The 27,261-nt window shown below is 53.4% G+C and overlaps 1 protein-coding gene across 2 annotated transcripts in view; it reads left to right on the top strand.

Moving 5' to 3' along the window:
* The window catches only part of PFKP (phosphofructokinase, platelet), a 46,832-nt gene that overhangs the window by 18,737 nt on the left and 834 nt on the right, over nucleotides 1–27,261 (top strand). For both annotated transcript variants that reach the window (XM_053573282.1, XM_053573283.1), the window contains exons 3-20: nucleotides 1,731–1,808; nucleotides 3,189–3,378; nucleotides 4,618–4,783; nucleotides 5,183–5,227; nucleotides 5,433–5,541; nucleotides 8,487–8,582; nucleotides 9,740–9,832; nucleotides 10,327–10,452; nucleotides 10,962–11,026; nucleotides 11,405–11,474; nucleotides 11,650–11,796; nucleotides 12,167–12,237; nucleotides 12,793–12,880; nucleotides 13,689–13,841; nucleotides 21,691–21,855; nucleotides 24,199–24,260; nucleotides 24,916–25,027; nucleotides 26,147–26,246. In XM_053573282.1, the coding sequence (XP_053429257.1) occupies nucleotides 1,731–1,808; nucleotides 3,189–3,378; nucleotides 4,618–4,783; nucleotides 5,183–5,227; nucleotides 5,433–5,541; nucleotides 8,487–8,582; nucleotides 9,740–9,832; nucleotides 10,327–10,452; nucleotides 10,962–11,026; nucleotides 11,405–11,474; nucleotides 11,650–11,796; nucleotides 12,167–12,237; nucleotides 12,793–12,880; nucleotides 13,689–13,841; nucleotides 21,691–21,855; nucleotides 24,199–24,260; nucleotides 24,916–25,027; nucleotides 26,147–26,246 (1,936 nt within the window). The remainder of the gene's footprint in view (nucleotides 1–1,730; nucleotides 1,809–3,188; nucleotides 3,379–4,617; nucleotides 4,784–5,182; nucleotides 5,228–5,432; nucleotides 5,542–8,486; nucleotides 8,583–9,739; nucleotides 9,833–10,326; nucleotides 10,453–10,961; nucleotides 11,027–11,404; nucleotides 11,475–11,649; nucleotides 11,797–12,166; nucleotides 12,238–12,792; nucleotides 12,881–13,688; nucleotides 13,842–21,690; nucleotides 21,856–24,198; nucleotides 24,261–24,915; nucleotides 25,028–26,146; nucleotides 26,247–27,261) is intronic.

Below are 27,261 nucleotides of genomic sequence, written 5' to 3'. Positions count from 1 at the left end.
TGGAGTGGGAGCTCAGCAGGCCTTCATTTCTGTGTCCTGTGCAGGCTGGTCCTGGCTAAGCCTGCTGCTCCGGCCTCTTGGTCAGGCATTTATTCTGATGAGACCCCCTCTGGCCAGTGTCCCTCTCAACACAGTGCTATGGGTCTGACGCTTAGACCCCAGCCCCAGCCTGCCTCCTCGTTTCCCTGCCTCTCACACTTCACAGAAATGAATCTGGAGTGTCGGGACTGCCACACAGGGTGAATTGTTCAGTGTCAGACTGGCCTCAGAAGCAGGTGTGCATTGGTGTGTGCAGAGTGGAGCGTGACCTTCCCCATTCCTGGGGAGGAATGATTAAAAGTGACACGCTCAGGCTGGGTTATCCCTGTCTATCCATCCATGTACCCACCCACCCACCTATTCTTTTTTAATATCCTCTAGAAATAAGACCTGTGGGAGACACTTAGGGTAAGGAGGGGTGTGGCCTGTGATTGGTGGCTTGTGCCGGGTACTGTCCCTAGACAGACATGGACACCCTAAGATGTGATGCAGGTGGTGGTCTGATCAGAGGGGAGGCCTGGATCCAGCCTCATCCCTGCTGTGCACCCTCTCTCCACAGGGACAGCGGCTGTCCTCTGTGCTGGACCCCTCCAGGGGGTCTGCTGGCAGCACGCTCTCTGTGAGGCCTTCAGATGGGGGGACTGTGCTACAATGACAAGTGACCCCTAGTTAAAGCGGGGTGTGTACAGAAGGTGTTCTGTAGCTTTGCACTAGATTATTTTTCATCTAAGTTTACATTCATAAAGATAAGTGTACAAATGGACCAACCAGAAAGGAATCTGCTACTGATTGATTTCTGCACACAGCTCCACCCTCCACGAGCTGGTTCATTTATTAAACCGTCATCCTGTTCACTTGTCTCTACACCTTCACTGGGTGGGCTATGGGTCCGCAGTGGCCATGCACTAGAACCAGCTCTTCTAAATGTTAACATTTAAATGTTAACAGCGCATCCCTTTTAAGGTGAAATGCTGTGGAAAGTACATTACGTGGCTAGAGCTGGACATTGATGCATTTCTTGATACTGTGTATTTTTTGGAGGGTGGGGGATGGATTCCAGTTAGAGCTGTGAGCTTAGGTGGGGTCCTGGTAAAGGTGCAGACCCCACACCTCGTTCACCACCGCAATGATGTTCACAAGTCAGAAGGGGAGGCTGACTGACTTATCCAGCTGTGCTGTCTAGAAATATTGACGTGTACCTGAGGGATGGGTACTGGCAGGTGGAGCGGGCCCCTGAGGATATGCCTTGGCAGGTGGAACGGGCCCCTGAGGATGTGCCTTGGCAGGTGGAGCAGGCCCCTGAGGATTTGCTTTCTTTCGTGTTTGTGGTGTGGTCGGCAACACCACCCCATGCGTGTGAGTTCGTGTGGGGTTATAAACACGCAGGGTAAACATGTCCTTTTTCGATCTCTCGGGAATTGCCGGACCGTGAGCAAACCACTTCTATTCCTTACTGTGCTCTGTGGATGACTCTGGGTAGACATTCCCATCATTCAAGATTAAATTTAAGAGGCTTTTGCACAATTGAGTATTTCCAGGCAGCACTCGTTTTGTGTGTGACTTGTGACTGCTGAATGCTTGGGGACTACGTACTGTGTCAGTGGTGTCTGTGTTGATGTGATCTGAGCATCAGTTCACGTCCTGGTACAATTTCACTCGTTTGTAAGAAGGCTTTTTCTGTTCTCGTCTAGGGTTACCAGGGCATGGTGGATGGCGGCAAGAACATCACGGAAGCCAACTGGGAGAGCGTCTCCAACATCCTACAGGTGGTGGGTACCGTGCTACCGTCTCTTTCCCTAAGTTAGAAAGTAATGCTTTCAGTTTGAAACCTTTTATGCTTGTGCTATAGCACTACTTAAAACAGATTAATGTGCCGTCATTGTTCTCAAGAGCACATTTTTGAGTTGTCATTTAATTCAGTTAAAACAATAAAAAGCTGTATGTGATGTAAACTCAGTGACCCTGGCAGAAAAAAGTCACGGGTGACGGCTGCAGCCCGTTTCGAGCTTCTGGTGGTTGGCTGTTCCCAGGTCAGACTAATGACCTTGGGGCTTCTCTGGTTTGTTGGTACCGTGTGTTTAGCTGTGACAACGCGAGCCCTTGGGGTTTGGCACACCCTTTGGCACAAAGTGGAACAAAGGCTGGGAAGACCCCGCCTGGCTGCTTCTGAGTGCTGCGGACTTCATGGGGACACATGTCCCTGTTCTGGGCTGAGCCAGGGTGGCTTCCTTGGTTGAGAGCACAAAGTGAGGTGGGGACCACCTCGGGGGAGACGGGCAGTTTTAAAGACCTTGCTCAGCGCTCTGTGAGTTTAAGGTAAACTGGGAGTTTTATATCTAATAAAGTCAGGGAACACTTTCACTTAGAAAGCTCCTGCATCAGTTTAGAAGCAGAGACGGTATGGAGAGAATGGACTTTGTGAAAAGCTCTTTGCTTGTGGTTTGATCTCGTGTGTCATAATTTATCTCCTCTGGAGGTCTGGGTGATCAAATTCAATTTTCTTAAAATTTAGCCTTTTAAAAGGAGTGGGGGCATAGCACAGAGCAAGCCGACTGGCCCCAGACCCTATTGCTTCTACTTGAGCAGCGGTGAGAGGATCTAACAGGAGCGTCAGGCCCTCAGGGCGGCTGGTCGACTTGTTTCTCCACAGCTCGGAGCCACGGCTTGTCTCTGGCTCTTGTGACCTGCTGAGCTCACCTGGACGAGGCCTGATGTGTCCCTGGGGGACGGGCAGCCTTGCCGTGGCCAGGTCTGCTCTGCGTGTGCTTGGCTGATGGCTGCTGAGAGTCCATCCTGGTGTCCTCCACGGCCCTCCTGGGAACACTGTGTGGCTCTTTGTCCATAGGATTCTAGATGGGAGGGGAAAGGGCCAGGTGCAATGGTTTACACCTGTGATCCCAGCAAGTTGGAGACTGAGGTGAAAGTCCAGCCTGGGTGAGCAACATAGTGAGACCCCATCTCTTTAAAAAAAAGAAAAAAATTCCAGTTTTGGACAGAAAATGGGGCAATCACAGACTTTCATAGTTGACTGACCCCAAAGGTGAAGTGGGGGAGACTCTGCTCCCCCAAGCCCTATGTGTGAGGACAGGCCTGCAGGTGTGCTGGGCGGGCCCGTCTGGTCTCTGTCCAGCACCTCCCGTCTCTCCCAGGGCGGCACGATCATCGGCAGTGCACGCTGTAAGGCCTTCCGCACCCGCGAGGGCCGCCTGAAGGCCGCCTACAACTTGACCCAGCTGGGCATCACCAACCTGTGTGTGATCGGCGGGGACGGCAGCCTCACTGGGGCCAATATCTTCCGGAAGGAGTGGACCGAGCTTCTGGAGGAGCTGGCCCAGAACGGTGAGTTTTATACCCACGCTGCCAGGTTCCCAGGTTCTCTTGTCCCCTGTCCGTCTTTTTGTCTTCAGAAAGCCTCAGAGCAGGTGCATTTCCTTCTGACTGTGGTGCTGCAGACCCCACAGATCAGCATCCCAGGACTGCTGGGCCTCCGATGGCGACAACAGCAAAATAAGAAAGTCATTCATTTAGTCTCATGACGAGCCAGGCTCCCATCCACCTTCTCCAGGGGTAGTTTTTTGGCAGCCCCACAATGGCCTTCAAAGACAGGTCTTTTCTTTATGTTCATTTATGGGTGAGGAATCAGAGGCTGGAAAGGAAGAAGCCACATGGCCCAGCTGTGGGATGCAGGTTTACACCAGCCCTTGGGCACCAGTGTCCGCACTTGAGTCCTCACACCGTGTCCCTCCTGTACACTGGCACTTCTGAATACTTCAAGTTTTTGCAAGACTTTATTTGGGTGATAAATATCTGCCTTTGCATCACCTTTCATCTCCTTTGACGCTGTCTAGGGGGGATTTCTGAGAACCCTACACGTGTGCAGTCTTTTCTCTCTTCAAGCTGATGTTATGTAATTCCGATGTAATACAAAATATGATCAGCAAAAGCATATTGTGGGAACTCATAGCAACTCTGTGGAAGGTGTGAACTGGAGACAAAGCAGCTGACCCCATGGTTTGTAAGACTCTCCTTGGGGAGTGGAGACCAGCTGCCTAGTTGGCTGAAGCAAGGGCTCCCAGTGTCCTCTTGTCCATCTGGGTCTGCTGGAACGCGAGCCCACAGGTGGCAGGGGAGAGGATGGTGCCCCAAGTGCAAGTGCATGTTTGCCCCCCAGCCATTCTAACCTCCCTCCTGCAGAGTCGCCCCAGCCAGGTCCCGCTCCCCAAAGACAAATGAGAGTCAGTATGAAGGTGGTGTCGGGTCTTGGGGCTGCCTATTCTCTGCAGCTGTTGTCGGGTAGTACTGTGGTTTTTATCCACTGATTACGGCGTGCAGAGTAATCTTTTGTTCTTACACTTTGCTGCTCTTCTCTCAGTACCACATAGCAGCTCACATCTTGAGTAACTGCTTCCACCTCTGGCCCTGCTTTCTTTAGTGTACTGAACCAGGTGGCTGGAGTTCTGAGAAAGTAAAATCATATAAAAAGGGGAGGATGGCTGGTGCCTTTGCCCTCTGCTGCCCTGCCCCACGCTCGGGGCACCTGTCTAGTGGGGATGGGGTGTGCTGTTTGCCGCCACGCAGGCCAGATTGAGGAGAAGGCCGTGCAGAAGTACGCCCACCTCAACGTGGTTGGCATGGTGGGCTCTATCGACAACGACTTCTGCGGCACAGACATGACCATTGGCACCGACTCGGCCCTGCACAGGATCATCGAGGTCATCGACGCCATCATGACTACCGCGCAGAGGTAGGAGGGCTCGGGGGGGTGTCCTGCTGGGGTGTTAGATAAGTGGGCATCAGCCATGCTGACCCCATAGCCTCACGGCCTGTGTTTGGGTGGAGTGTCCCAGGTCGTGGTTCTTGACAAAAGTGACCGACTTTGGCCCGATTTTGGCCTCTTTCCTTGGGAAGAGGTCAGGAAAGTGTCCTGGGAATCTGATTGTGTCTCAGGCACCAGCAGACAGGTGTGAAGGTGCAGCTGGAGAGACGGCATCGCTGAGGCCCCTCTGCTCTCCAGAGTGGGCTGAGCTGCTCCTGTGTGGACAGCCAGTTTGGGGAAGCTGATGTACCTGCAGCAGTCACAGGCAGGGTGGCATGTCGCACTGTCCCTGTCATGGTAAGTGGATGTCCCTTTCTTCTTTTCCAGCCACCAGAGGACCTTCGTTCTTGAGGTCATGGGGAGACACTGTGGGTGCGTATGTGCAGACATGACTCAGTGCAGGAGCCCTGGAGTGGCCCCTTGTGTGCCCTGCACCCCTCCTGGGGAAGCTCCCCCGGCAGTTTACATTTCTGATTCGTATTGTAGGGTTGGATCTGCCCAAATCTGTCACTGAGCTGGGTGCCCTGGGGGTGCCCCAGGGACAGTCCCCACTGACTCTGCTACTTTGTCCTTGAAGGTACTTGGCCCTGGTGAGTGCCTTGGCCTGCGGGGCGGACTGGGTGTTCCTCCCAGAATCTCCACCACAGGAAGGCTGGGAGCAGCTGCTGTGTGAGAAGCTCTCAGAGGTAACTCGCGTCTGTCACCCAGGGGGCCCACTGGCTGCCGAGTTCAGAACGGCCTTTAGCGTCTCCACCTGGACAGCATTTTAAGGTCCGGCTATTCACAGGCGCTTCACGTATCAAATGTCTTCCTGATGTCACAGTGATGTCTGTTTTTCATTCCGAGCAGGGTTCTAGTTTTACATACAGAGGGTGCCCTGTGATTACAGCTGTTATGAGAAATCAGACGGAGAGAGAGAGTCTGTCTCCAATTTCGTTTCCTACATACCTGATCAGAGCAGGACTATTTTGCTTCTCTGATTTTAATGCCCTAAACACTTTGTGTCAGATTCTGTGACGTCTCTTTGAGCTGGGAGTTCTCTGCTGTGTTGGGTTTTCTAGCTTGACTGTTTCCTTGCTATTTTGAGCCAGGATTTTCTCTTGCTGTGTCTAGAATTCACAGCAGGTTTGAATTTCATATTCAGACTGCCACACAGGGAATGTGTCCCTCTATGAAGGCCGACACTCAAGGCATTAGAGGCCTCCCTTGAGACCATGGTTAGCTTGAACACTGTGTGGGCTCTGTCTCCTCGCTGGTCTGGTTTAGTTGTGCTCAGCAAACACATCAGCAGCGTCAGTCACAAGGGCCACGTGTGCCATCAGACATCCCTGGGCCTTCAAGGTAACATGTTCCAAGGAAAGAATTCAAATAATGAACCAAATAGGCTTTGCTGACGTAGAGTCTGCGTGTGAATCTGTGTAAGGAGCTGTGCCTTCACTGGTGAAAGTCACCCGTGTTTTGATGGTCACAGCTGAAATAAACCAGTGACTGGTGATACCAAGCACCACATCCAGTGGAGGGGAAGGTCCCCTGTGGCCGGGTCTGGCCCAGGGGACGCAGCAGCACCCTCAGCTGCCTGCTTGGGTGGCAGGCTCCTGTGTGGCTGGCTCTGTGAGGTGTGAGAGCTTTTCCTTGCAACTGACACTTGTATGTGGCCGTGAGGAATATCCAGTTTAAGACCGTCACCCAGGACATTACCCCAGCAGTCTGTGGCCCAGGGGCCTGGGACTGGTCCCCTGCTGTCCTCTCTCCTCCGTGACAGGGCCCCTGGCCTGGCCCTCGATGGCAGCATCACAGCCCTCATGAGACGGGCTCTGTGTGGGAGCCTGCAGGTCAGGAGGAGAGGCCCCATGAGGGCGGGTTGGCGCGGCCATTCCGGGTTACTTCCCTGACTGTGAGGTCTGCACTGCCGCCTCTGTGGCTCTCAGACTGTAAACTCCACTGTCAGACATGGCAAGAGGGAAGCCCTGTCGCTGCTGCCCCTCAGTGCTGGCAGAGTTAGGTTTAAACTAAAACCATCAGTTAAATGGGACGTGATAACATTGCATTTGCTGTTGGTTTTTACTGGTCATTAGTACAGCACTGCACACATTTTTGTTTTTTTCTTCTTTTCTGCACTTTTGGCCGGGGGCCAGGCTTGAACCCGCCACCCCCAGTATATGGGGCTGGTGCCCTTCCTTGAGGCACAGGCGCTGCCTCACTGAAAATGTTCTTACAAGTATCTTGCTGGATAAATTAGCCCAGAAGTAAGGCCCAGAACATCCCCGAGAACATGTGTGTTTCAGTATGGTAAATTAAAATGCATTAAAATACCTTACAACTGTTATTTTAGCATAACAATTTTTTTTGTAAATCATTTTATTCTAAATATTTATTTTAAATTGTATTTGAAATTTACTTTGCCCAAAGCATCAGAACCCCTGCTGCTCCTTCCTGGCCCAACCACTAACAGGGCGATTCTGGGCAAATAGCCTCAGCTCTCTGTGTCCCCGGCTCCCCATCTGTAGCACAGGGTTGCTCTGCCAAGGCCCCCTTGGTGTTGCCATGGAGATTCAGGGAGTGAGTTCACCCAGGGAGTGAGCTCGCTGTCCAGGCACAGACGAGGAGGCACTTGGTGAATCAGACAGGAGGTCTCCTGCCCAAACATTTGCTCTTCACTCAGAACATTTGCACCCACTTCAGAACACTCTGCATCATGACAGTCGTGGTTGTTTAGCTACTCTCTTACTTAATAGAATTGTCATCGCTTCCAGTTTTGTTTTCCTCAAATAATTCTAAAATAATCACTCTGTACTCGTATCGCTATACCTGTAAGAAAATGCTTCTGACAAATAAATTCTTTGAGGCAAAGCACGTTCAGTATCTCTCAAAACTGAGACCGAATCTGCATGTATACCTGATGTAGAGACAGGGCTGAGAACCCCCAGGCTGCCCCGTGCTCTGGCAGGGGGCAGCTTCAGGCATGGCTTGCTCTGGGTTCCACACAGGCACCAGGGACACTTCCCACCAGATGGTCTGTGGTTTGGGACAGTGTAGAAAGCACATCTCCTGAGAGCAAGTTAGTAACACGCATTGTGGAGCAGCTCCAGTGTTAACTATACAGGCCATTTTAGGCTCCCATGTCCAGTGTGTGACACTGTGTGCCTATGTATGACAGTGTGGCAGTGGTGGCCATGGGCATCCTGACAGCACGTGCTGGCTGCTCTGGTACAGCTGCGGCTACCCAGGACCCCCTCTTTGGGCTTAGAGTGGCACAGTCTTTCCCGTGTCCTGGCTGTGCCCTGCCCTGCCTGTGGGCAGTGTTACCTAATTGGGATGGATATGTGGTGCACCTGCTATGGGTCTGGCCTCTGTGCTCCTACCTGGGGAAGGTCCTGTCAGCACATCAGCACCCCTACCAGGGGTTTTCATCTGCTGTGGTGATGTCACAGGAGCTGCCAGACCCCAGATCTCTCCTTCTGGGACCCCAGAGCAGCTCTCCCTCCTGGCGTCCTCACAAGCAGTTCTATTGAACTGAGGCTTCTGCTTGAACAGAAGCCAGTTCCATTTGAGACGAATGTTTATGGCTTTGTCTCCATCATTGCTAACAATGAGTTAGGAATTCAAGAGCTTTAATTTTCTGACTCCTTAGAACCGTGCCCGGAAAAAAAGGCTCAATATCATCATTGTGGCTGAAGGAGCCATCGACACCAAGAATAATGCCATTACCTCCGAGAAGGTCAAGGAGGTATGTGGCTTCTCACGCTCGCCTTCTGTCCTGCCCGGGGCAGGAGCTGTCTCCCCACCACACTGCGTCTTTGTTTGGAATCTTTTTCTCCCTGATAATTAAACATGTTGTTACAATGACTCACGACTTCAGTGACCTGGGAAACACACAGCTTCCCGGTAGAAGTAAGGGGGTTCCAGTTGAGTGGCCATGTGTGGTCTTTGTTTTAGAAAACTCCCAGAGTGGGGACTGAGCACTGGGCAGCTGACTCAGGACATGAGACAGGTGGTGTCTTCTGGTCCCTGTCCCCCTCCCGACTTCTAGCATCTTCCCAGCATGTTGTCACTCACAGAGAAAGTGCTGTGACAGCTCATGGGTGTCCTCATGGCTGTGCCCAGGGAAGACCGGTGGGCTTGTTCAGACTGGCACCAGCCTGTATCGGTAGGCCTCTGCCACCGTCACCAGCCCTGCTGCAGATGGGGCTGAAGACAGCCTCTGGTTCATGCAGCCAGCTAGGTGGAGAATGGTACCAACCTGGCTCTGCAAGCCGGTTACTTTCCAATGCTCAGTTATGGCCAGTTAACCAACAACACAGGCCTCTTCCTGACACCAGCGCCAGCTCCTTCCTCCCTGGATGTTAAATACCGACAGAGAGTGTGGACAACATCTGCCAGTGTTTGTGAAATGTAGTCAGCAAAGTTGGGGCTTGAGTGAGATGAAATCATGGGATAGTGGACCAGGAAGGGTCTGGCACTGAACCCCCAGGCCGCTGTTCCGCAGAGGCATGAGTGAAGTGCAGAGGACTGGGGCCTGGCCAAGTCGCCCGCTCCCACTGTGCATGTCTCAGCCCTGTGAGTTTAAGGTGGTTAAAGGAAATGTTTTCGTATTCATAAAATATAAGTAATACTTTAAATAGATACTACTAGAATGGTTTCTAAAAAATTGTTGTTTATGTTCATTTTCAAAGAGGCAAAGTTTTGATAATGAAAGCATTATCTCAAAAGATATATTTCAGCCTGCTACTAAACTAAATATTCCTTCAGGAAGCCACATCTAGAAATGACCCTTTTCCCGTTTAGCCCTGGGGAAGGGCAGAGAAGTCTCCCCTCACCACCTAGGACCTGCTCCCAGTCCGAGCCTCGTGCCCGCTGTGTTACTAATGGGGTGTTTCCTCGCAGCTTGTGGTCAAGCAGCTGGGGTACGACACACGTGTGACCATTCTCGGGCATGTGCAAAGAGGAGGGACCCCCTCAGCATTTGACAGGATTCTGGTGAGTGAAGACGGTGGGGCTGGGCTTCTCCCTGGGGGTTCCAGGAGAGCCAACTGCAGAGGGCATGGCAGCCCTGGACATGCTGGTGGCCGGTGCCCCTCTCCTAAAGGTCTTGGAGACTTGCTGCCATGGCTGGGTCCCTAGGCCTGCGGGCCCTGGGACGTGGGCAGCAGAGTACCTCTGTTGGAGTGATGTGGACGATGGGGGGGTTCATCCCAGCAGGAGCAGGTGGCACCCCCATGTGGGTTTCCAGAGACCAATGAGGACAATTCCCTGCTCTCAGTGTCTCTGCTGTCTAGGTGGCTGGACTGTCCCTGTGCTCCCGCCCTGTCAGTCCTTGTGGAATTGGAATCACTTTGCGAGAGAGAGGGCTAGGGGGTGGGAGAGGCTGCCTGAGAACAGGGGAGACCGGAGAAAAGTTGGTGGCACCTATAGCTGTGGTGGGGAGGATGGGAGAGATGGCCACCCTTGACCAGCATGGACATGGCTTCCAGGCCAGCCGCATGGGGGTGGAGGCAGTCATCGCTCTGCTGGAGGCCACCCCCGAGGTCCCAGCTTGCGTCGTGTCACTGAGTGGAAATCACGCAGTACGCCTGCCGCTGGTGGAGTGTGTACAGATGGTGAGCGGGGCGGGCCCTGCCCAGCTAGGGACAATGGGGTCCCACTGCTGCTGGGTGGGACCAGGGGGGTAACCCACTTTCTGAGAACAGGTGGGCTGTCCTCGGGATGGCGGGAGGCTCCTGTTCCCACCCTGGCCCTGTGAGAGCTGCAGGGAAGTGGCCACTGGAGAGACCCCCACTGCAGGTGTCCCAGGGAGGGGTGTGTCCTGTCCAGGGGCTATAGCATGAGCCACTGCCATCCTCCTGCCCCGGGGACATGAACCAGCAATGCCCAGTCTGAGATGCACCCACCCCTCGCTCCTGGAAATGGAGGAAGGGGGAAGGAGTCATAACGTCGTCTGAGCAGCAGCTGGGCACAGTGTCCACTGTGTTAAAAACTGTCATCATCACCTTTTAGTTTCCAAAACGTAGTTCATGATTTCATGATTCAACTTCTCCAGTTGAGTGGCCACAGACGACAGAGGGGCTGAGACTTAACGTGTTCTTTCTTTTCTATACTTTTCTTAAAGACCCAGGATGTGCAGAAGGCAATGGATGAAGGAAGATTCAGAGATGCTGTGCAGCTGCGGGGAAGGTGAGGTGTCTTAAAGAAAGCTCTGTTTCCCTGGGAACGTGGGTCCCCCCGGGCTTGGGAATGTGCTGGAAACTGTGCTGTTTTTGTCTAGATGTGAAAATGTCACAAAGTAAGGCAGGACGTAGGCACAGTCTGTATAGGTTGAAGGCCTCGAGGACTCATCAGAGAGAAACCATTTCTAAAAAAATTATTGTTGGCTTTTTCTGGCAAGGTCGGGGGTTGTTGGGGAGCTACTGAGATGAAGGTGCAAGGTGACTGTTGTCAGAAGACCTGCCTCAAGTGACGCTGCTGTCCATTGTGGCCCCCTTCCCCCCAGACACGCTCCCTCGTGTCCTGTCCACACTACTCAGCTCTGGGCCACCTGCCCTTCCCTTTCAGGAGCTTCCAGAACAACCTGAACACCTACAAGCGCCTTGCCATGAAACTGCCAGATGATGAGATCATGAAGGTAGGCGGCCGGGGGGATGCAGGCCCCGCACAGCCAGCTCCTGTTGGTCGCCCCAGCTGCTCCCGTGGACCTTCCCCCCATGGCCCTCACCCTTGTGTGGCATGGCTACTGCCAGGTGTGGAGCATGTGGGGCTTGACGTGCTGGTGATCTGGTGCTGCCCCCTCCTGTTTGCAGAGCAATTGTAACGTGGCTGTCATCAACGTGGGCGCGCCGGCGGCGGGGATGAACGCAGCTGTGCGCGCAGCAGTGCGTGTGGGCATCGCTGACGGCCACAAGATGCTCGCGGTCTACGATGGCTTTGACGGTTTGGCCAAAGGCCAGGTAAGCTTCCCAGAGTGCCAGGTCTGAGCTGCGCTCACACGCCTTCCTGAGGTCTCCGTCCAGGCCTGTGGTCCTGCAGGTGGAAGGTCTGCTCCTGTAGGTCGCCGAATGTGCTCTGAGTCCCCTCCTGAGTCGGGTTCCTGCGGGCAGGGGGTCACGGCGCCCTGTGCTTCTCAGCTGATGGTTGCCCTGGGGCCCAGCCATGTGAGGGCTCAGGGGTGCCCCTGTGAGATGATGTCCCACCCCTACGGGCCCTGCAGGTCTTCCGGGAAGGCAGCCTGCTGAAGGCTGAGGTCGAAGCCCTTTTTAAAGAGTTCTAACTCCCCTTCTTTTTTCACTTCAGCTGTTTCATTCTGTGTTTGCACATTAGATCAAAGAAATTGGCTGGTCAGATGTCGGTGGCTGGACAGGCCAAGGAGGCTCCATTCTTGGGACAAAACGGTAATTTTCCAATCTTGGCACCTGGCCTGTTCTCACAGAACAGGAAATGTCTGTGTCCTGGAAGGGCACCGTGGTGTCCATGGCCCTTCCCCTCCTACAGGGTGCAGCTCAGGGTGGCACCTGCCCTCACTCCAGGAAATAAGGGGTTGTTAGCCAGGAAGCCCCTGAGGTCGTAAGGTGGGCATGTCCCTAAGCCTTGGCAGCCACACTGCAAACACAAACCAGCCCACAGCATGCTGGACAGTAGGTTGGTGCTGCTGGACAGCTGGACTGGGCAGCTCTGCTACCCACAAATATTAGCATAAAAATGCCTTTTTCTGGATCACAGTGTCGGTGCCCCATGTAGCTGGGGATGATGGAGGTAGATCAGATTCCTCTCTGAGATGAGATTCCTCATTCAGATGCTGTCCATCCTCCATGGGGCACATGGGGAGCAGCGGGGAGGGCGGCCAGCAGGACAGCGTGGCTCCCTCCACAGGGTGCCCAGTGCTATGTGTGCCTGGGTCTGGAAAGTCTGCCGGAGTCTGACCTCACCCCTGGTCTGACTGTTTTTAGTGTCCTCCCTGGGAAGTCTTTGGAGAAGATTGCTGAGCAGCTGCGCTCCCATAGCATTCACGCCCTGTTGGTCATCGGTGGATTTGAGGTACGTCCTGTTCCTGCCACCTCTGTCCATCCTGCAGGTGTTGGCTTCATGCCCGCATAGCCCTGGTCCACGGCTCTCGAGTTCTGTTTCCAGACCTCAGCCCCTTTGCCACTGGCTGATCATGAGACAGAGGAATAACAGTGCAGGAGTGCCCTCCCCAGTAACACATCTTGGTTGGGCAGCCAGGGCCTGGCTCCTACTGGGCTCACCTGTGCAGTGAGCTGGTGCAGGTCACATCTGCAGAAATGATTCTAAAGTCCATCGGCTCCTGAGACCAGTGTTTTCAACCTTCCTTATCTCATGCCACACTTGAACCTATAGTCAAACTTCCACGGCACAAATTATGTTGATCAAAAGAATAAAAAAAGAATATACTGACTGTGCTTTGAAATGGCTTCAAAAATAATTTAATTAATGATCTTTAAACACATTCTTGGCCCACTTAAGACCCGCTCACAGCACAGTGGTGTGCTGTGGCACACTGGTTGAGAATCACTGCCTCAGACAGTAAGATGGTTGTATGTCTGGACTGTTTAAAAATCACGTATGAGATTATAGTCCTCATTTTTTTTCCTACTCAAGGAAGATCAGATCCATGACAAACTTTTGGTTTCCTTTAAGGAAAATGTAAGAGCCTCAAATCATCAGACTTTGCTTCTCCATGGTAATGTGCTGTGTTCTCCTGCATCCTCATCTGAGGTCTTAACGTGACTCTGTTGATTTTCTAGCCGTGTTCTCCTATGCTCTGACAGGGGAGCAACTGTCCCCCAAGCTCCCGGCCCCTCAGCTGCCTGCCCTTCCCCGACAGGCCTACCTGGGGCTCCTAGAACTGTCTGCAGCCCGGGAGAAGCATGAGGAATTCTGTATCCCCATGGTCATGGTTCCTGCCACCGTCTCCAATAATGTGCCTGGGTCCGATTTCAGCATTGGGGCAGACACGGCTCTGAACACTGTCACAGACGTAAGTGTGTGTGTGTGTGTGTGTGTGTGTGCGCACCCACCAGAGGAGGCGTGGAGACATGCACCCTGCGGGCACAGCCTTTTGTAAACAGTGTGCATGTACCTGCCGCCTCACAGATGCCCTGAATGAGAGCCTTTCTCTTCTGCTTATTTTTTTTCCAGAAAATTATACAAATATTTTTTTAGGATCTAGAAATCTTTAATCGAAAAACTTTTCTGTGCAGCTGCTGGGATGATGTATCCCTGCCAAAACTCGCTGAAAGACAGGGACCCTCTGTAGCCCCAGGAGTATTTTGTGATTTGGATAATCATTAAAATTAGGGGGGTTTTGGTTAGTTTTTTGGGTTTTGATGCTCAAAACTTACCTTTGGGCCTGTAGCACATGTTATGATAAATCCTGTGTTCAAGAGCCCCTGTCTTGATGTTTAAGAGTAAAATAAAACTAGGTATTTTATAATTTTATCCCTTGACCTGAATCCATGGGTTGCATTTATTATATATTTGGTTTTGGCTGTAACATCATTTTCCCCTTGTGAATCTTGGGATGTTAAATCACATCTAGGGCAATATTGATGCTGTTTTAGTATTTTTGCTGGGAGGCGATAACAAAACATAGAAACATTTTTATCATATTTATGAATCACACTTGGTAATTCACGTGGTATTTGAAGATCAGAAGCTAACACAGAATACTTGTCTTTTTATTTCAGTGTCTAAAATTTTTTATAGTTGTCAAGTTCCAATTTTCCTTGTGAGACCTAGTTTTATGAGTGTTAGTTTCTAAGATTCTTTTTTTCTTAAATCTTTGGCATCAAACTTACTTCTAGCGCTGGCAAATAAAAAACAAAAACCTTTTTAAAAAGTACAACTCGAAGGGTAAGTGATGTTTAGCCCTTGTTTCTTGCTTTTCAGAACTTAATCTTTCTTCACTTTTTGTACTAAAGAAACTGGCTTTGGGAGGGACTGTTGCTGGCTCACTTGCGCCCCCTGGTGACTGTTTACTCTCCGCCGTGGCTGTGGTGGGGCTGGTGGGGGCCCTTGACCGTGGTCGGCTGTGAACGCGAAGCTTGGCCTGCGTCTTCCACACAGTGGCTGTCATCTTTTTTGGTATCATTCTTTTACCTGCACGAGTTGACCTTGTGGTAGGAGGTCTGGGAGCATAAGCAGAGCTCACTGAGGGGCCTGGGTGGAGAGTCTGAAGCTGTCCTTTACCCTTAGTGGAAGCTCTGAAGATGCTGGCCGAGGCACCTGCCTCCCAGTGGTCACTGATGAGCACTTTCAGGCTTAAAGAAAAGATTCTCCTGTTTTATATTTCTGGGGTCTTCTGCTAAGAAGAACTCTTTTACTCAAATTATACATATATAATAAATGTGTAGTGTCAAAAATTTGAAAAACAAGATCTGCAAGGGGTAAAAAAATGTGATTATCAATCCCACTTCTTTTTCAATCCCCTCACCCACAGGGGTGTCCAACCTGTGGCCCCCAAGGACCAAATGTAGATTATTTGAGGACTGTTTTGGTTATCTGTGGTGTCAGCTATCAAAAAAATGATGCAGAGACCTTGATTTTGCTCATTAGCTTTTCTTAGTATTTGTGTATTTACTGTGTGGCCAAGGCAACTCTCCTGTCCCAATGAGTGGCAGAAATAAAAAAAAAAAAAAAAAAGGTTGGAAAAGATAAGGTTGGACACCCCTATGGGGGATTTTGTGATTTACAATGTGATTTTTAAAAATCCAGGTTTTCCTTTGGTTTCTCAAAGGCAGGCTGACCAATTGTAACATGTGAGAAAGGAAGGGACGAGTAGAGAGTGTGTCATTGCCATCCTTGGTGAGTGACCACGCGTGGTCCCTGCTGCCCACTGTCTCCAAGGCTCCAAGGGAGCGGTCTCCTCGCTGGTGCTGTGACCGTGGTTTTATGGAGGGTAAGAGACGCCGGGCAGGCAGGGCGACCTCAGCGAGTGCCATGACAGCCAGGAGCTGGGCAGGGAGGAGAGAGCAGCTGGGGCCCGTTGTGGACTGCAGGCAGAGCGTGAGAAATGCCGATGTGGTCTCAGCTTTGTCCAGAGTTCTGCGTTTGAAGCTGAAATGAAGTCAAATCCTTCTGGGTGGGTTGGGTCTGGGCCTGAACATCGCTGTTATGAGAAGCAATGGGACTGGAGGTGTCCTTAGGAAACAAGGGCCTGAGGTGACTTGTTGGAAGATCACACTGGGCCTCTCCTGTCCACTGGGTAAGGGAGCCTTTAGGAAGGGGGGACCCGCACTGAGCTGGCACTGGCCATTCAGCAGCCTAAAGCAGGCCCAGACTGGGCTCTGTAGGGCACAGCCAGAGGACCCTGTATACTGCAGCCTGGTGGCTCTGCCCACTGTGGTTGCCTTGTGGCTCCAGGAACACGTAGGTTTGCAATCTGTGGAATAGGGCCTCTCCTTTTGTTAGAAAGCTCAGTTGTTCTCAGCGGAGCTGATCCCCCTGTGGGGATGTTTGTGAACTCCAGGATGGTTTGCTTGTCAACTGGGATGGGGGACGTTCCCTGTATGTGGCAGGCAGGGCCACACAGCTCCTGAACATCCCCCGTGAGCTCACGAGTCCCCAGCGCAGTGAGGTGGTGGCCCAGATGTGGCCGTGTGGAGCTTGAGAGCCCGGCTGTGCACGCTGTTTGCCCTCCGCCGTCTTTGCCCATCTCCTCGTCCTTGCCAGCTCTAAGCTGGGCTCACAGGGATCCCTCAAAGTCTCAGCAGACACAGGACAGTGGTTGGGGGGCTTCTGGGCAGGACAGGGTCGGGGACACCTCAGAGCGGATGGCTGGAACATTCTCAGGACTCAGCTGCAGAGCCTGCCACTGGGACCTCCTGTCCTTCCTCAGTATCCTCACATCACTTTGTTCTGTCCTAATACTAGCAGTGCTGTGCTGAGCTGGTGAAGGACCAGTAGCCAGAGCCTGGCTGATAGCCAGGGTAGAGTCGCCAGATGGGGAAACCGTTACTGCCATTTCCCGCGTGGGTGGCCAGTGTCCTGGCGGGGGGCGGGGCTCAGAGCACCTGCACCTGCAGCCAGAGCAGGTGAAGGCCAGGGCTGCTCTGCCAGGTTCCCCACCCCACCTGCATTTCCTGGAAGCCTAAAGGAGGGAGGAGTCAGCAGGGCCAGAGGATGCTGTGGTGTGTGAGGCGCTGACCCCTCGGCGTGCCCCATCCCCACACCCCTCTGGGGCACTTGGGGTGATGGCTGTGCCCTTTGACCCCCAGGGCGAGCCAGAGCAACACAGTGGAGGGAGAGCGAATACGGCTCTGAAGGGCGCTAAGGAGCCTGCTGCGTCCCCAGGTGGAGGTTTCCGATCCTGGGGTGGGTTTGTGTCATTTAGAGGGAAATCTGGTGATAACCGCCACAACCAAACCCGAGAGGCAGAGCCCAGCGGGGCCTCTGGTGCCTGGGGACTCAGCTCACACGTCACCCCTGCTCCCCATCTGCTCATTGAGAACTAACCTGCTAGGTCCTGCCCCATCGTCCAGACTCGGGGGGCCCCAGGGTGTGACCACAGCACTGGTGATTCCCCAGGGCGTGGATCTCAGCCCACACCCACCACTCAATTTCTGTAGCAGAATGCACAGGGGCTTGCAGGGAGACAGCCCAGGGAAGGGCTGTCAGTGGGGTGGCTTTGCCCACAAGTGGGCTGGAATCAGCAATGTGGCACTGCGTGGACTTAGAAATGGTAGATGCAGGGGCCTGCATCCCACTAGCTTGGTCGACACACACAGGGACAGCTCACCATGTGGCAGTGGGCCACACTGTTTCCCTGTGGAGTTCCAAAGCTGATAGTCTGGGTCTTGCTGTTCTGTCCCACTTTATATGAGAACCTCCAAGGAGCCAGTGCTCTAGGCACACCAACTGCATGCCTGTCCCCTGTGCATGGTTGTGTCCAGGTGGCCTCTGCATGGTGACACCAGCCATCTGTGTAGTCGTTACAGCTGTGTTCTCTGTCCTCCCTTGCCATAGACGTGCATGAGGTTGGCACTGCCCTTATACTTCCTGACCTAATCAGCCTTCCTCACCTGGGAGATGGCGAGGACAAGCTGTCCCATCTAATGACTAACCGCCGGCACCTCGCCCCCTCTGCCTGCTGCCTGCTTTGCTGCTCCCGCTTTGTACCTCCCCGGGTGAGGACACGGCCATCTGTGGGGTCTGTGCTTTGCCAGGATCACCCTGAACCAGCCTCTGGCTCCCTTGGCCCTCTGGCGACACCAGCCCTCCCTGTCACCTCCCACAGCCCGGCTGGGCACCACGCTGACCGCTAACAGCTTGGTCCTGCTGCTTCAGGCTTACCACATTAACATGGCTGATGCATGTGGCCACCACGAGGAGTTTTGCATCCCCATTTGTGTGGTGCCCACCACTATCAGCCAGGATGTCCCAGGCATGGACATATCTTGGTTCTGATACTGCAGTTGAGGTAAGAGCTGTGACCTCTGTTGGCCTTCCTCGGGTAACGGTTCATTTCTCCCACCTGAAAGCTGAGACCCCCTTCTTACTCCCTTTCCCTGGTAGCTTGGCTTTTATCACACTGGCTGCCACAGGACAGATTTTCTAGCTTCTCAGTCTCAGGGTTTGGCCCTTTGCAGCAGCTCTGTCCCACTGAAACAGGGGCCATAGGATCCTTCCCAGGGAACCATCTGTGGCCTCAGGCAGTGCAGAGGGGTCACTGGCCATGCTTACAATCAGACCTTCCTGGCTAGGGGAGAGCTAAAGCCTCACTCCCTGGGGCGGCGTCACCATCGCCACATCCTGCTCAAAGTGAGTGACTGCCCGTGATGTGCCGGGCACTCTCTCCCTAGTGTGGCCCATGTGTGAGATGTGGGGACTCCTGGCAGCTCTGCAGGCCCTCGCTGTGGGGCAGTCCCTGCCCAGAAGGACCAGGACAGGGGCCAGGTAGGCAGGGTCCACCTGCCCGGCACCTCCCATGGGGCAGAGCTGGCCTTTGGCTTTAGATCAGCTTGCCCACGCTGGCTGCAGCATTGTGATGAACGGTCCTCCCTGCTGGAGCGATGCCTTAGCTGCCCTGGCACAGAGCCTGGCAGGCCAGGTTGTTTCAGGAGTTTTCCCGGAGCTGAATTGCAAGTCGGGGAGGGGGAGATGTACCTGCTCCCAGCCCCTCTCCCACCCAGCCCCGGCCTCTACAGGATTTGAGTCCTGGCCTCTAACTCTGCGCTGCCAGGGCTGGTCTACCTGCCTCCCCACCAGGCCTGTCCTTGTCACGCCCCTGCAGGGGTGGCTGTGAGGAGGCTGCTTCCTCGTCAGCCCCTTGTGTTGAGCTCCCTGCACTGAGTGCTCTGTGCTTCATCCAGGCCTGGTCCTGGGTCTTTCCCTTCTTGGACCCTCTGCTGACTCACACTTCCTTCTGCCCTCACATCCCGGCACATGCTGCACAGACTGGGCATGAGCTCTGCTCTGCTCCCCAGGGGGCTGTGCCCTGCCTGGTCACGCCACTTCTGCAGACGGTCAGCTCAGCTCCCCCAGGGATGTGTGGTCCTGGTCATCCAGCCTCCAGGATCAGGCCTGGCTACACATACATGGACATCAGGGCTTCCTTCCTCCTCCACGCTGTAGCAAACTCCACCTCACCTCTGCACATTACATTTATACTCTGTAAAAAGCACCTTTATAGAAAAAATGGTAGGATGCTTGGTCTGTAGCTTGGAGCTGTTTGGAACACCAGGCAGATACAGAGAGGGCTGGGGCTCTGTCCAGAGTCCTACACTCCAGGCCTGTCACAGAGCCGTTGGGGGCTGGCCCCTGTCCCCACGTAATCTTGGAGGTGAGCCTCGGCCTGCTGCCTGCTCCTCTTCCACCCCAGCTCCCATGGGAGGATATCAGGCTGCCCACCGACTAGCACACATACTGAAATTTGAAAAAATCAACTAATCATTTGGGGAGAATAAGAATCCATCAGAGATTGGAAGTAGAGATTGAAGTGATTTTACACAGGCCTGGTTTATTACTCAGAGTGCTCTTTACAGTTTGACAATCCTGGGCTGCTATGGTGCACAACCCCCCAGTCTCATAATGCCTGGTCCCACTCCGGGCCACTGCCTGCAGGCTGTGTGTCCACTGGGGACCTTGGAGACTCCTTCAGGGAGTCCTGGCGGTCAGCCTGGACCTGCAAGCAGTGACCAGCAGTGGTGCAGTGACATCATTTGGTGACCAGCATTCACGGGGCACCCACGGCCCTGTGCAGGGCTGGCACTACTTGGGGCAGTGGTGCACTGACATCATTTGGTGACCAGCATTCACGGGGCACCCACGGCCCTGTGCAGGGCTGGCACTACTTGGGGCAGTGGTGCACTGACATCATTTGGTGACCAGCATTCACGGGGCACCCACAGCCCTGTGCAGGGCTGGCACTACTTGGGTCTGAGCCCAGCCCGTGATCCCTGCCTTCATGGAATCACAGTCTTATGTGAGGCAGGAAGGGACGTCTCCGTTACCAGGGACCCTAAAAGGGGGGGGTTTGTCCATCCGGGAGACCAGCACTGTGAGTCCAAGCCAGACAGGTCACAAGATGCCCACGAAAGTCTCCTGTGGCTGCATCAACAAGTGACAACAAACTCTGTGTCTGAAGACACTCACATCCAGGGTTTGAGGAGCACACGTCGTGGGTCTGAGGCTGGGGCTCTGGAAGCCCCTTCTGTCTCTTCTGAGAGCCATAAGGATACGAGTTACGGTGCCTAGGGCCTGCCTGGAGGACCCAGGTGCTCTCTGTCCCCAGACCTTAATCACCAAGTAGGGAATGTTCCGGGCTCCAGGAGTAGGATGGGGCAGCCCTGGGCCACTCTGGCCTGCAGGAGCCGAGCACATCAGAGCAGGGAGCTGGGTGAGGATGGTGGGTCTGGCAGGCGGGGAGAGGGCTCCAAGGTGGCCTTGGTGTGTCTCAGAGGAGTTAGCTGAGTTTGCACCAGGTGAGAACTCGGTTGCAAGACCAGGGTTTTCATGGATGGACCTCAGTTTAGTGTGAACGGACAGGAGGGGCCTTGCATGGAGGCTGAGGATCCGGTGGCAGCCTGGACTGGTGTGGGAGGGAAGGTGGTAGACATTTCATCAAGAGACCCCATGCCAGTCTGTCCACAAGCCTTCTCCAGACACCTGTGTCTAAGGAGCCACCTTCTGCCTTTGAGTGGAGGGTCTGAAGGTGACCCCAGCATCACAGAAGAAATGAAATGGCACAGTGAGTGCTACCAGCTGAGCTGGAACATGACACTCCCTAAAATCTAAATCCACCTGTGCTGGCCAGTGCTATGGCTCACCGTGTAATCCCAGCACTCTGCAAGGCCAAGGCAGGTGGACCATTTGAGCTCAGGAGTTCAAAACCAGCCTGAGCACAAGCAAGACCCCATGTCGGCTAAATAATTAGAAAAAGTAGCTGGGCGTGGTGGCAGGCACCTGTGGTCCCAGGTGCTTGGGAGGCTGAGGCAAGAGGATCGTTTTGAGTTCAAGAGTTTGAGGTTGTTATGAGCTATGACACTACAGTACTTTACCCAGGGAGACAATGAAATTGCTTTAAAAAAAAAAAGGAAAGAATCAGTCAGTCCATCCATGCTGACAGTGGCAGGATCGTGTTCAGGGAGCAGAGCAGGGTGAGAGCTCCCAGGGTCTGTCTGTTCTGTGGTGCCTGCAGGAGGGAGCGGGGGTTGCCTGGCCCTGGGAAGGTCATGGCAGACACCACCGGGTGTCTGTCCCCCCTCTGGCCATTGCAGGCCCTCCCCTGTGTCCAGCTGTCATGACCACATGCCTGGCTGGGGAGGGAGCTCTGGGCTGGCGCATGGTGGTCCCTGGGCTGGAGTGACCGATCTCCCCTCTGTGACCAGACCTGTGACCGCATCAAGCAGTCAGCCAGTGGGACCAAGAGGCGTGTGTTCATCATCGAGACTATGGGAGGCTACTGTGGCTACCTGGCCAACATGGGGGGGCTCGCAGCCGGAGCCGATGCTGCCTACATCTTTGAGGAGCCTTTTGACATCCGAGACCTGCAGGTAGGTTGGGGCTGGGCCTCCTGGGTGCACCCACCACAGAGTCCACGTGGTTCTGCACAGACGGTGGTGTCGGTGGGTGCCTGCAGGGTCCTTGGGCAGTGGAGGTGTGTCATCAAAATGCCAAGCTGGCCCTTGGCCTGCATCTTCTGCGTCCCAGTGCATTTCTGAGTGAGTGTCAGGTGACAGGACACCCACCTGTGATCCTTGTGTGTGGCGACACAGGCTGACTTGTTTTGTCTGTAAGCCAGTGATTCGGTTGGTCACATTGTTTATGGTTCAGTTTGTCACATTATTTTCTTACCTGTGTCAGGAACCACTTAAATGTGACACTGACTTGTTTCGCAGGCTCTGATTCCTTGAACCGTCTCCCTGGGGCCTCCTGGAACATTTATGACAGGCCTGGGCTCTGGCGTCCCAGTCTGAGGCTGGGGAGGTTTGCAGCAGCCTGCAGGAGCACCAGGGGAAGAGCATTGTCCACTGTGAAAGGCCATATTTAGTCAGGGACTCGAGGTGCCACGTGGGTGGCTAGACCTGCAGAACGGTGATGCCTGGGCTAGAGGCAGGGAAGGGGCACACACAGCCAGCTACAAGCCAACAGAAGACGGATGTGCTGTTTCTGCTAAGGTGCTGCTTACAACAGACAGCAGGACCTCTAGGGGTGACGCCAGGGACCATATAGACTGGTCAGCACACTGAGGTGGTCACCACAAGGAACCCGGGCTGACACGTACACGTGGTGCATGTCCAGTCTGTGAGAAGTAGGTCATCTTGAGGTGGCCACTGAAGGGCGGCGGCCAGCCATGGGGGTTCCACAGCATTTAATGGTTTGGTCAGTGGTGTTGGTCACGAGATCATGACAGAGCTGCGTCTGTGACTCAGTTTCTCCTTTCATGGCGGATCTTTCCTGTACCTTCTCTGGGTTTAGACACAGACGTGCCACTGTGTTCCGGCTGCCTGCGGTAGTCACACAGTGACGCATGGTACAGGTCTGGGACTAGGAGCAGCAGGTCACACCCCACAGCCCAGGTGTGTGTGAGCGCAGTCACGTAACAACACCCCTCAGAATGTGTCCCCCAATGTGGAATGACATGTGCACTCCAAAGATGACACCTCAGCAGACCTGGCTGTGGCTTTCCACACACAGCAGGTGCTTAAAAAATAGTTAAAGCTGACAATTGGTTTTATTTTTAGGACGGGCTTTAGAAAATGACCTCCCTTGGCCCTCCTCCAGACATGAACCGAGACAGGTGATTTGTACATTTCTTCTTCTGAGACATTTTTTTCCTTAGGAAATCTGAGCATGAATGAGTCTCTTGATTGGAAAATGTCGGTTTCACAGGATGAGACCGTGTGAAGTGAGGACTGTTTCGGTTTCACAGGACGAGACCCTGTGAAGTGAGGGCTGTTTCGGTTTCACAGGACGAGACCATGTGAAGTGAGGGCTGTTTCGGTTTCACAGGACGAGACCCTGTGAAGTGAGGGCCGTTTCAGTTTCACAGGACGAGACCCTGTGAAGTGAGGGCCGTTTCAGTTTCACAGGACGAGACCATGTGAAGTGAGGGCCGTTTCAGTTTCACAGGACGAGACCCTGTGAAGTGAGGGCTGTTTCCTATGGAGGGTGCCCGGGACACTACTAGGAAGTGAAGCCAGGGCGCCAAGCAGTGATTTCCACCTTTCCATCTCACGGCACGCTTGCGCCTATAGTTAAATTTCCACAACACACTTAAATTATGTTGACCTAAAAAAAAAAAAAAAAAAAAAGAAGGAATGTTTACTGTTGTTTGAACTTCTTTCAAAAATTAATCTTTACAAATGTTCGCGGCACACTGGGCGCACAGGTTGAAAATCTCTGCATTGGCAAATGCACAGTAGAATCCTCATCCTCGGAAGGCGCCGTGGCGCTGGCAGCCTTCCTGGGGGTTCCGCTGTGCCCCGTGGCCCAGGCAGCCTTCCTGGGGGTTCCGCTGTGCCCCGTGGCCCAGGCAGCCTTCCTGGGGGGTCCGCTGTGCCCCGTGGCACCGGCAGCCTTCCTGCTGGGGTCTGCTGTGCCCCGTGGCACTGGCAGCCTTGCTGGGGGGTCCGCTGTGCCCCGTGGCACCAGCAGCCTTCCTGCTGGGGTCCGCTGTGCCCCGTGGCATGGGCAGCCTTCCTGCTGGGGTCCGCTGTGCCCCGTGGCTGCTGCAGTGTTTCTCACTGCCCAACATTTTCTCAGCTGTCTGCACAGAGCATGAGATGCAGGAGCAGCCGCCCGGTGCGTCCACTCACGGCGCATTCATCCTGCAGGCACAGCCCACGCACTGATCAGCACTGGGCACCTGGCAAGTAACCAACCCTCTCTTACAGACCAACGTGGAGCACCTGACAGAGAAGATGAAGACGTCCATCCAGAGGGGCCTCGTGCTCAGGTAACAGCCACCCTCACCCCACCTGTATTTTTCACGAGGCCTGACAGTGATGAGCAGCTGTCCCTGTGCCGAGGCTGTCACGGGGGTGACGGAGGAAGCCCGGGAGTGGCCTAGGGAGCCTCATGCTCATGGAATACATTTAAACAAGAAGTGGGGGATTCATTTACTTTTGCTTTGTAGTCTATTATGTTTTAATGGTATGTCCCAAAGTAAGCCCTGGACCTTTATGAAGAAGGAAGGAAACACAGTCACCCCACCCCATGCCCACCCCCTGTCTGTGTGTGGGGGGGGACATGTTTCAAGACCCACAGTGGACTCCCAACTGCGGACAGTACTGACCCTGTGTAGACTGTCTTTGATCTGATAGCAGACACATCTAAGGACTGTCAGGAGACTCCCAGCAAAGGAATGATTCAGGTCCCACCTCAGATGGGGTGGCCACAGTCCGAAATTTCAATTAGCAATCCCAGAAATGGGCAATAGTCACCAGAAATGCAGAGAGAGCCCCTGGGGCTGGAGGGAGGGAGGGGCCACGGAATGGCAGGCACCCTGCATCTAGCACAGCTAGGGAACATGTGCCCGGTCATCCCGCAGACAACTCCCAGAACCCTGCCCGTGGCACAGGAAGTGAGGCTGGGACTTCCCTGCCTTTCAGGAACGAGAACTCCAGTGTGAACTATACCACCGACTTCATCTACCAGCTGTACTCGGAGGAGGGCAGGGGTGTGTTCGACTGCCGCAAGAATGTGCTGGGCCACATGCAGCAGGTGGGTCTGTAGGAATGTGCTGGGCCACATGCAGCAGGTGGGTCTGTAGGAATGTGCTGGGCCACATGCAGCAGGTGGGTCTGTAGGAATGTGCTGGGCCACATGCAGCAGGTGGGTCTGTAGGAATGTGCTGGGCCACGAGCAGCAGGTGGGGTCACATATAGCAGGCAGGGGCTGTAAGAATTTCCTGGGTCATGTGCAGTAGATGGGGTTGCTGTGCAGCAGCCAGGGGCCATGGGGGCCCTGTGCAGCAGCCAGGCACCGCAGCAGGGCTCTTTAGACAAAAATGTATGCTAGGTGAATCCTGAGATCATTGAAATGTCTGAAGTTTTAAGTCACACCAGGTATCACCAGCTTTAGGGATCTTTCTGGTTGTGGTATTTGGGTGTGGAGGATTTTAAAGAAAACTCAGGTTTTGTGTAAATAGTGACACCAGTGGACTGGAAACGCTTATTCACACTTGAGTTCGTGCTGAATACTTCATTAAATTCAATATGAGGGCTTTGTAAGATTTAAAGTGGAGTGGCCGGCAGCTGACACTGACACTTGACAAAGTGGGGACGGGGGGAGGGGAGTGAACTGCGGGGTCGCCCTGGCGGGGATTTGGGATGAGCCTTGGGCTGGCTCCTGGTTCCCGCGTGAGTTCCTTTCTGTGGTGACCTCTGCATCCTTGCAGTTCGGGGAACTTTTAATCTAGGCCCCTAATTCACCCCCAAAGGGCTGGGGCATTCCCTGACTGGGTCTGATGAGAGCGCACTCCCTCCTGTTAGGCCCTCACAGGGAACTGTGCCACCCAGTCAGCACAGGAACCCTCACAAAGGACCCTGAAATGATTGAGACTTAGGCGTGTGTCACTGGCTAAGCCCCTGGTGCTTACCCAGCTGAGTTCAGGCTGTGGCGGTCACAGATTTTAGTTTTGTTCTGGTCTATCTCAGGTATACACAAGAATAGAATTATGCAAAATAAGACAAAACTAAACCACATTTGCAAATTTCACTCTCTTAAAAACGTAAATTTTGTTAAGTAGAAATACAATTAAATACAATTTTCACTTGTATTTAATTTCCTCAAATAAAGTATTGTGTAGCTAATGTCTCCCGTAACTTTACCCACCGACAGGGGGGAGCACCTTCGCCATTTGATAGAAACTTTGGAACCAAAATCTCTGCCCGAGCAATGGAGTGGATCACCTTCAAGCTGAAGGAGAGCCCCAGCAAAGGTAGGGGCTGCGGGACCCGCAGGGGCCCAGTCCTGCCAAGGAGGGTGTCTGCCCCTTCTCACATTAGCGAGCTGCTCTCCCACTCCCAGTGTTGCTGTTTGCGACTTCAAGGTCATAATTAAATATGATCATTAATACAAGGTCATAATTAAATACAGTTAATACGATCATTCAGATAACGTAGCAGTGTTCTTGCTTTCAGCCAGGAAGCCTCAGTGCACTGGGTGCACTGGGACTGGGGCAGGATGCTAAACGTGACCTTTCTTTACTTTTGGCTACGGGGAACACACTGGTGTTTGCTGCCGTCACCTGTCACATAGGATACTTACTATGCCAAATATCTCGGGAGAAGTGAGGATGAGTGGGGGTTTCTAGCCTCCCTTCTTCATTCAGAACTTAAGAGTGTCTCTCTGCTGTCCACTCTCCCCGTGCCATGAGTAGCCTCAGTCTCCGTGACCTGCTTCCCTGGCCATGCTCTCTACGGGTTCCAGGCTCGCCTTCTAAAAATGACAGCCATAAAAAACAGCGACATAAACAGTTTCAACCTGATTTTAGTCTTTTCAAAGAACAGACTTTGGCTTGGACTCTTAATAGTTTTTCTTCATTTATCTGTTTTCTTCTTGCCTTTTTTTTTTAATTCAGCCTCTCATAGCAAGTGCATTCATGAGCATAAAATTAATGTTAAACTTCAGGCTTCTGCAATTTAAACAAACTTTCTATTTCAGTATTCAGGGAAACATTTATTCACCTCCCTGTAAAAACAAAAGCTCCTTCCCAGCTCCGTGCTGTGGGGCCGGTCCCTGGAACAGCCTCTCTGCCCTTTGCAGGGTGGGGGGTTCAAGGACATGGGTCGTGCTGTGCGAGCCACCTGCTTCACTGTCAGTTCCCAAGCACTCATCAACACAGGGAGTCCCTGCATCCGCCCAGGGTCAGGGTGGCTCTGGGGTCTGCGTCCTCCCCGACTTGCTCCCTCATGAGCAAACTCTCTTCTCCCCCATTCTTTCCTTGCTGTGCT

Source organism: Nycticebus coucang, chromosome 20, assembly GCF_027406575.1.
Source record: "Nycticebus coucang isolate mNycCou1 chromosome 20, mNycCou1.pri, whole genome shotgun sequence".
NCBI classification, from domain to species: Eukaryota; Metazoa; Chordata; class Mammalia; order Primates; family Lorisidae; genus Nycticebus; species Nycticebus coucang.
This window is presented reverse-complemented; position numbering and strand designations above follow the sequence as displayed.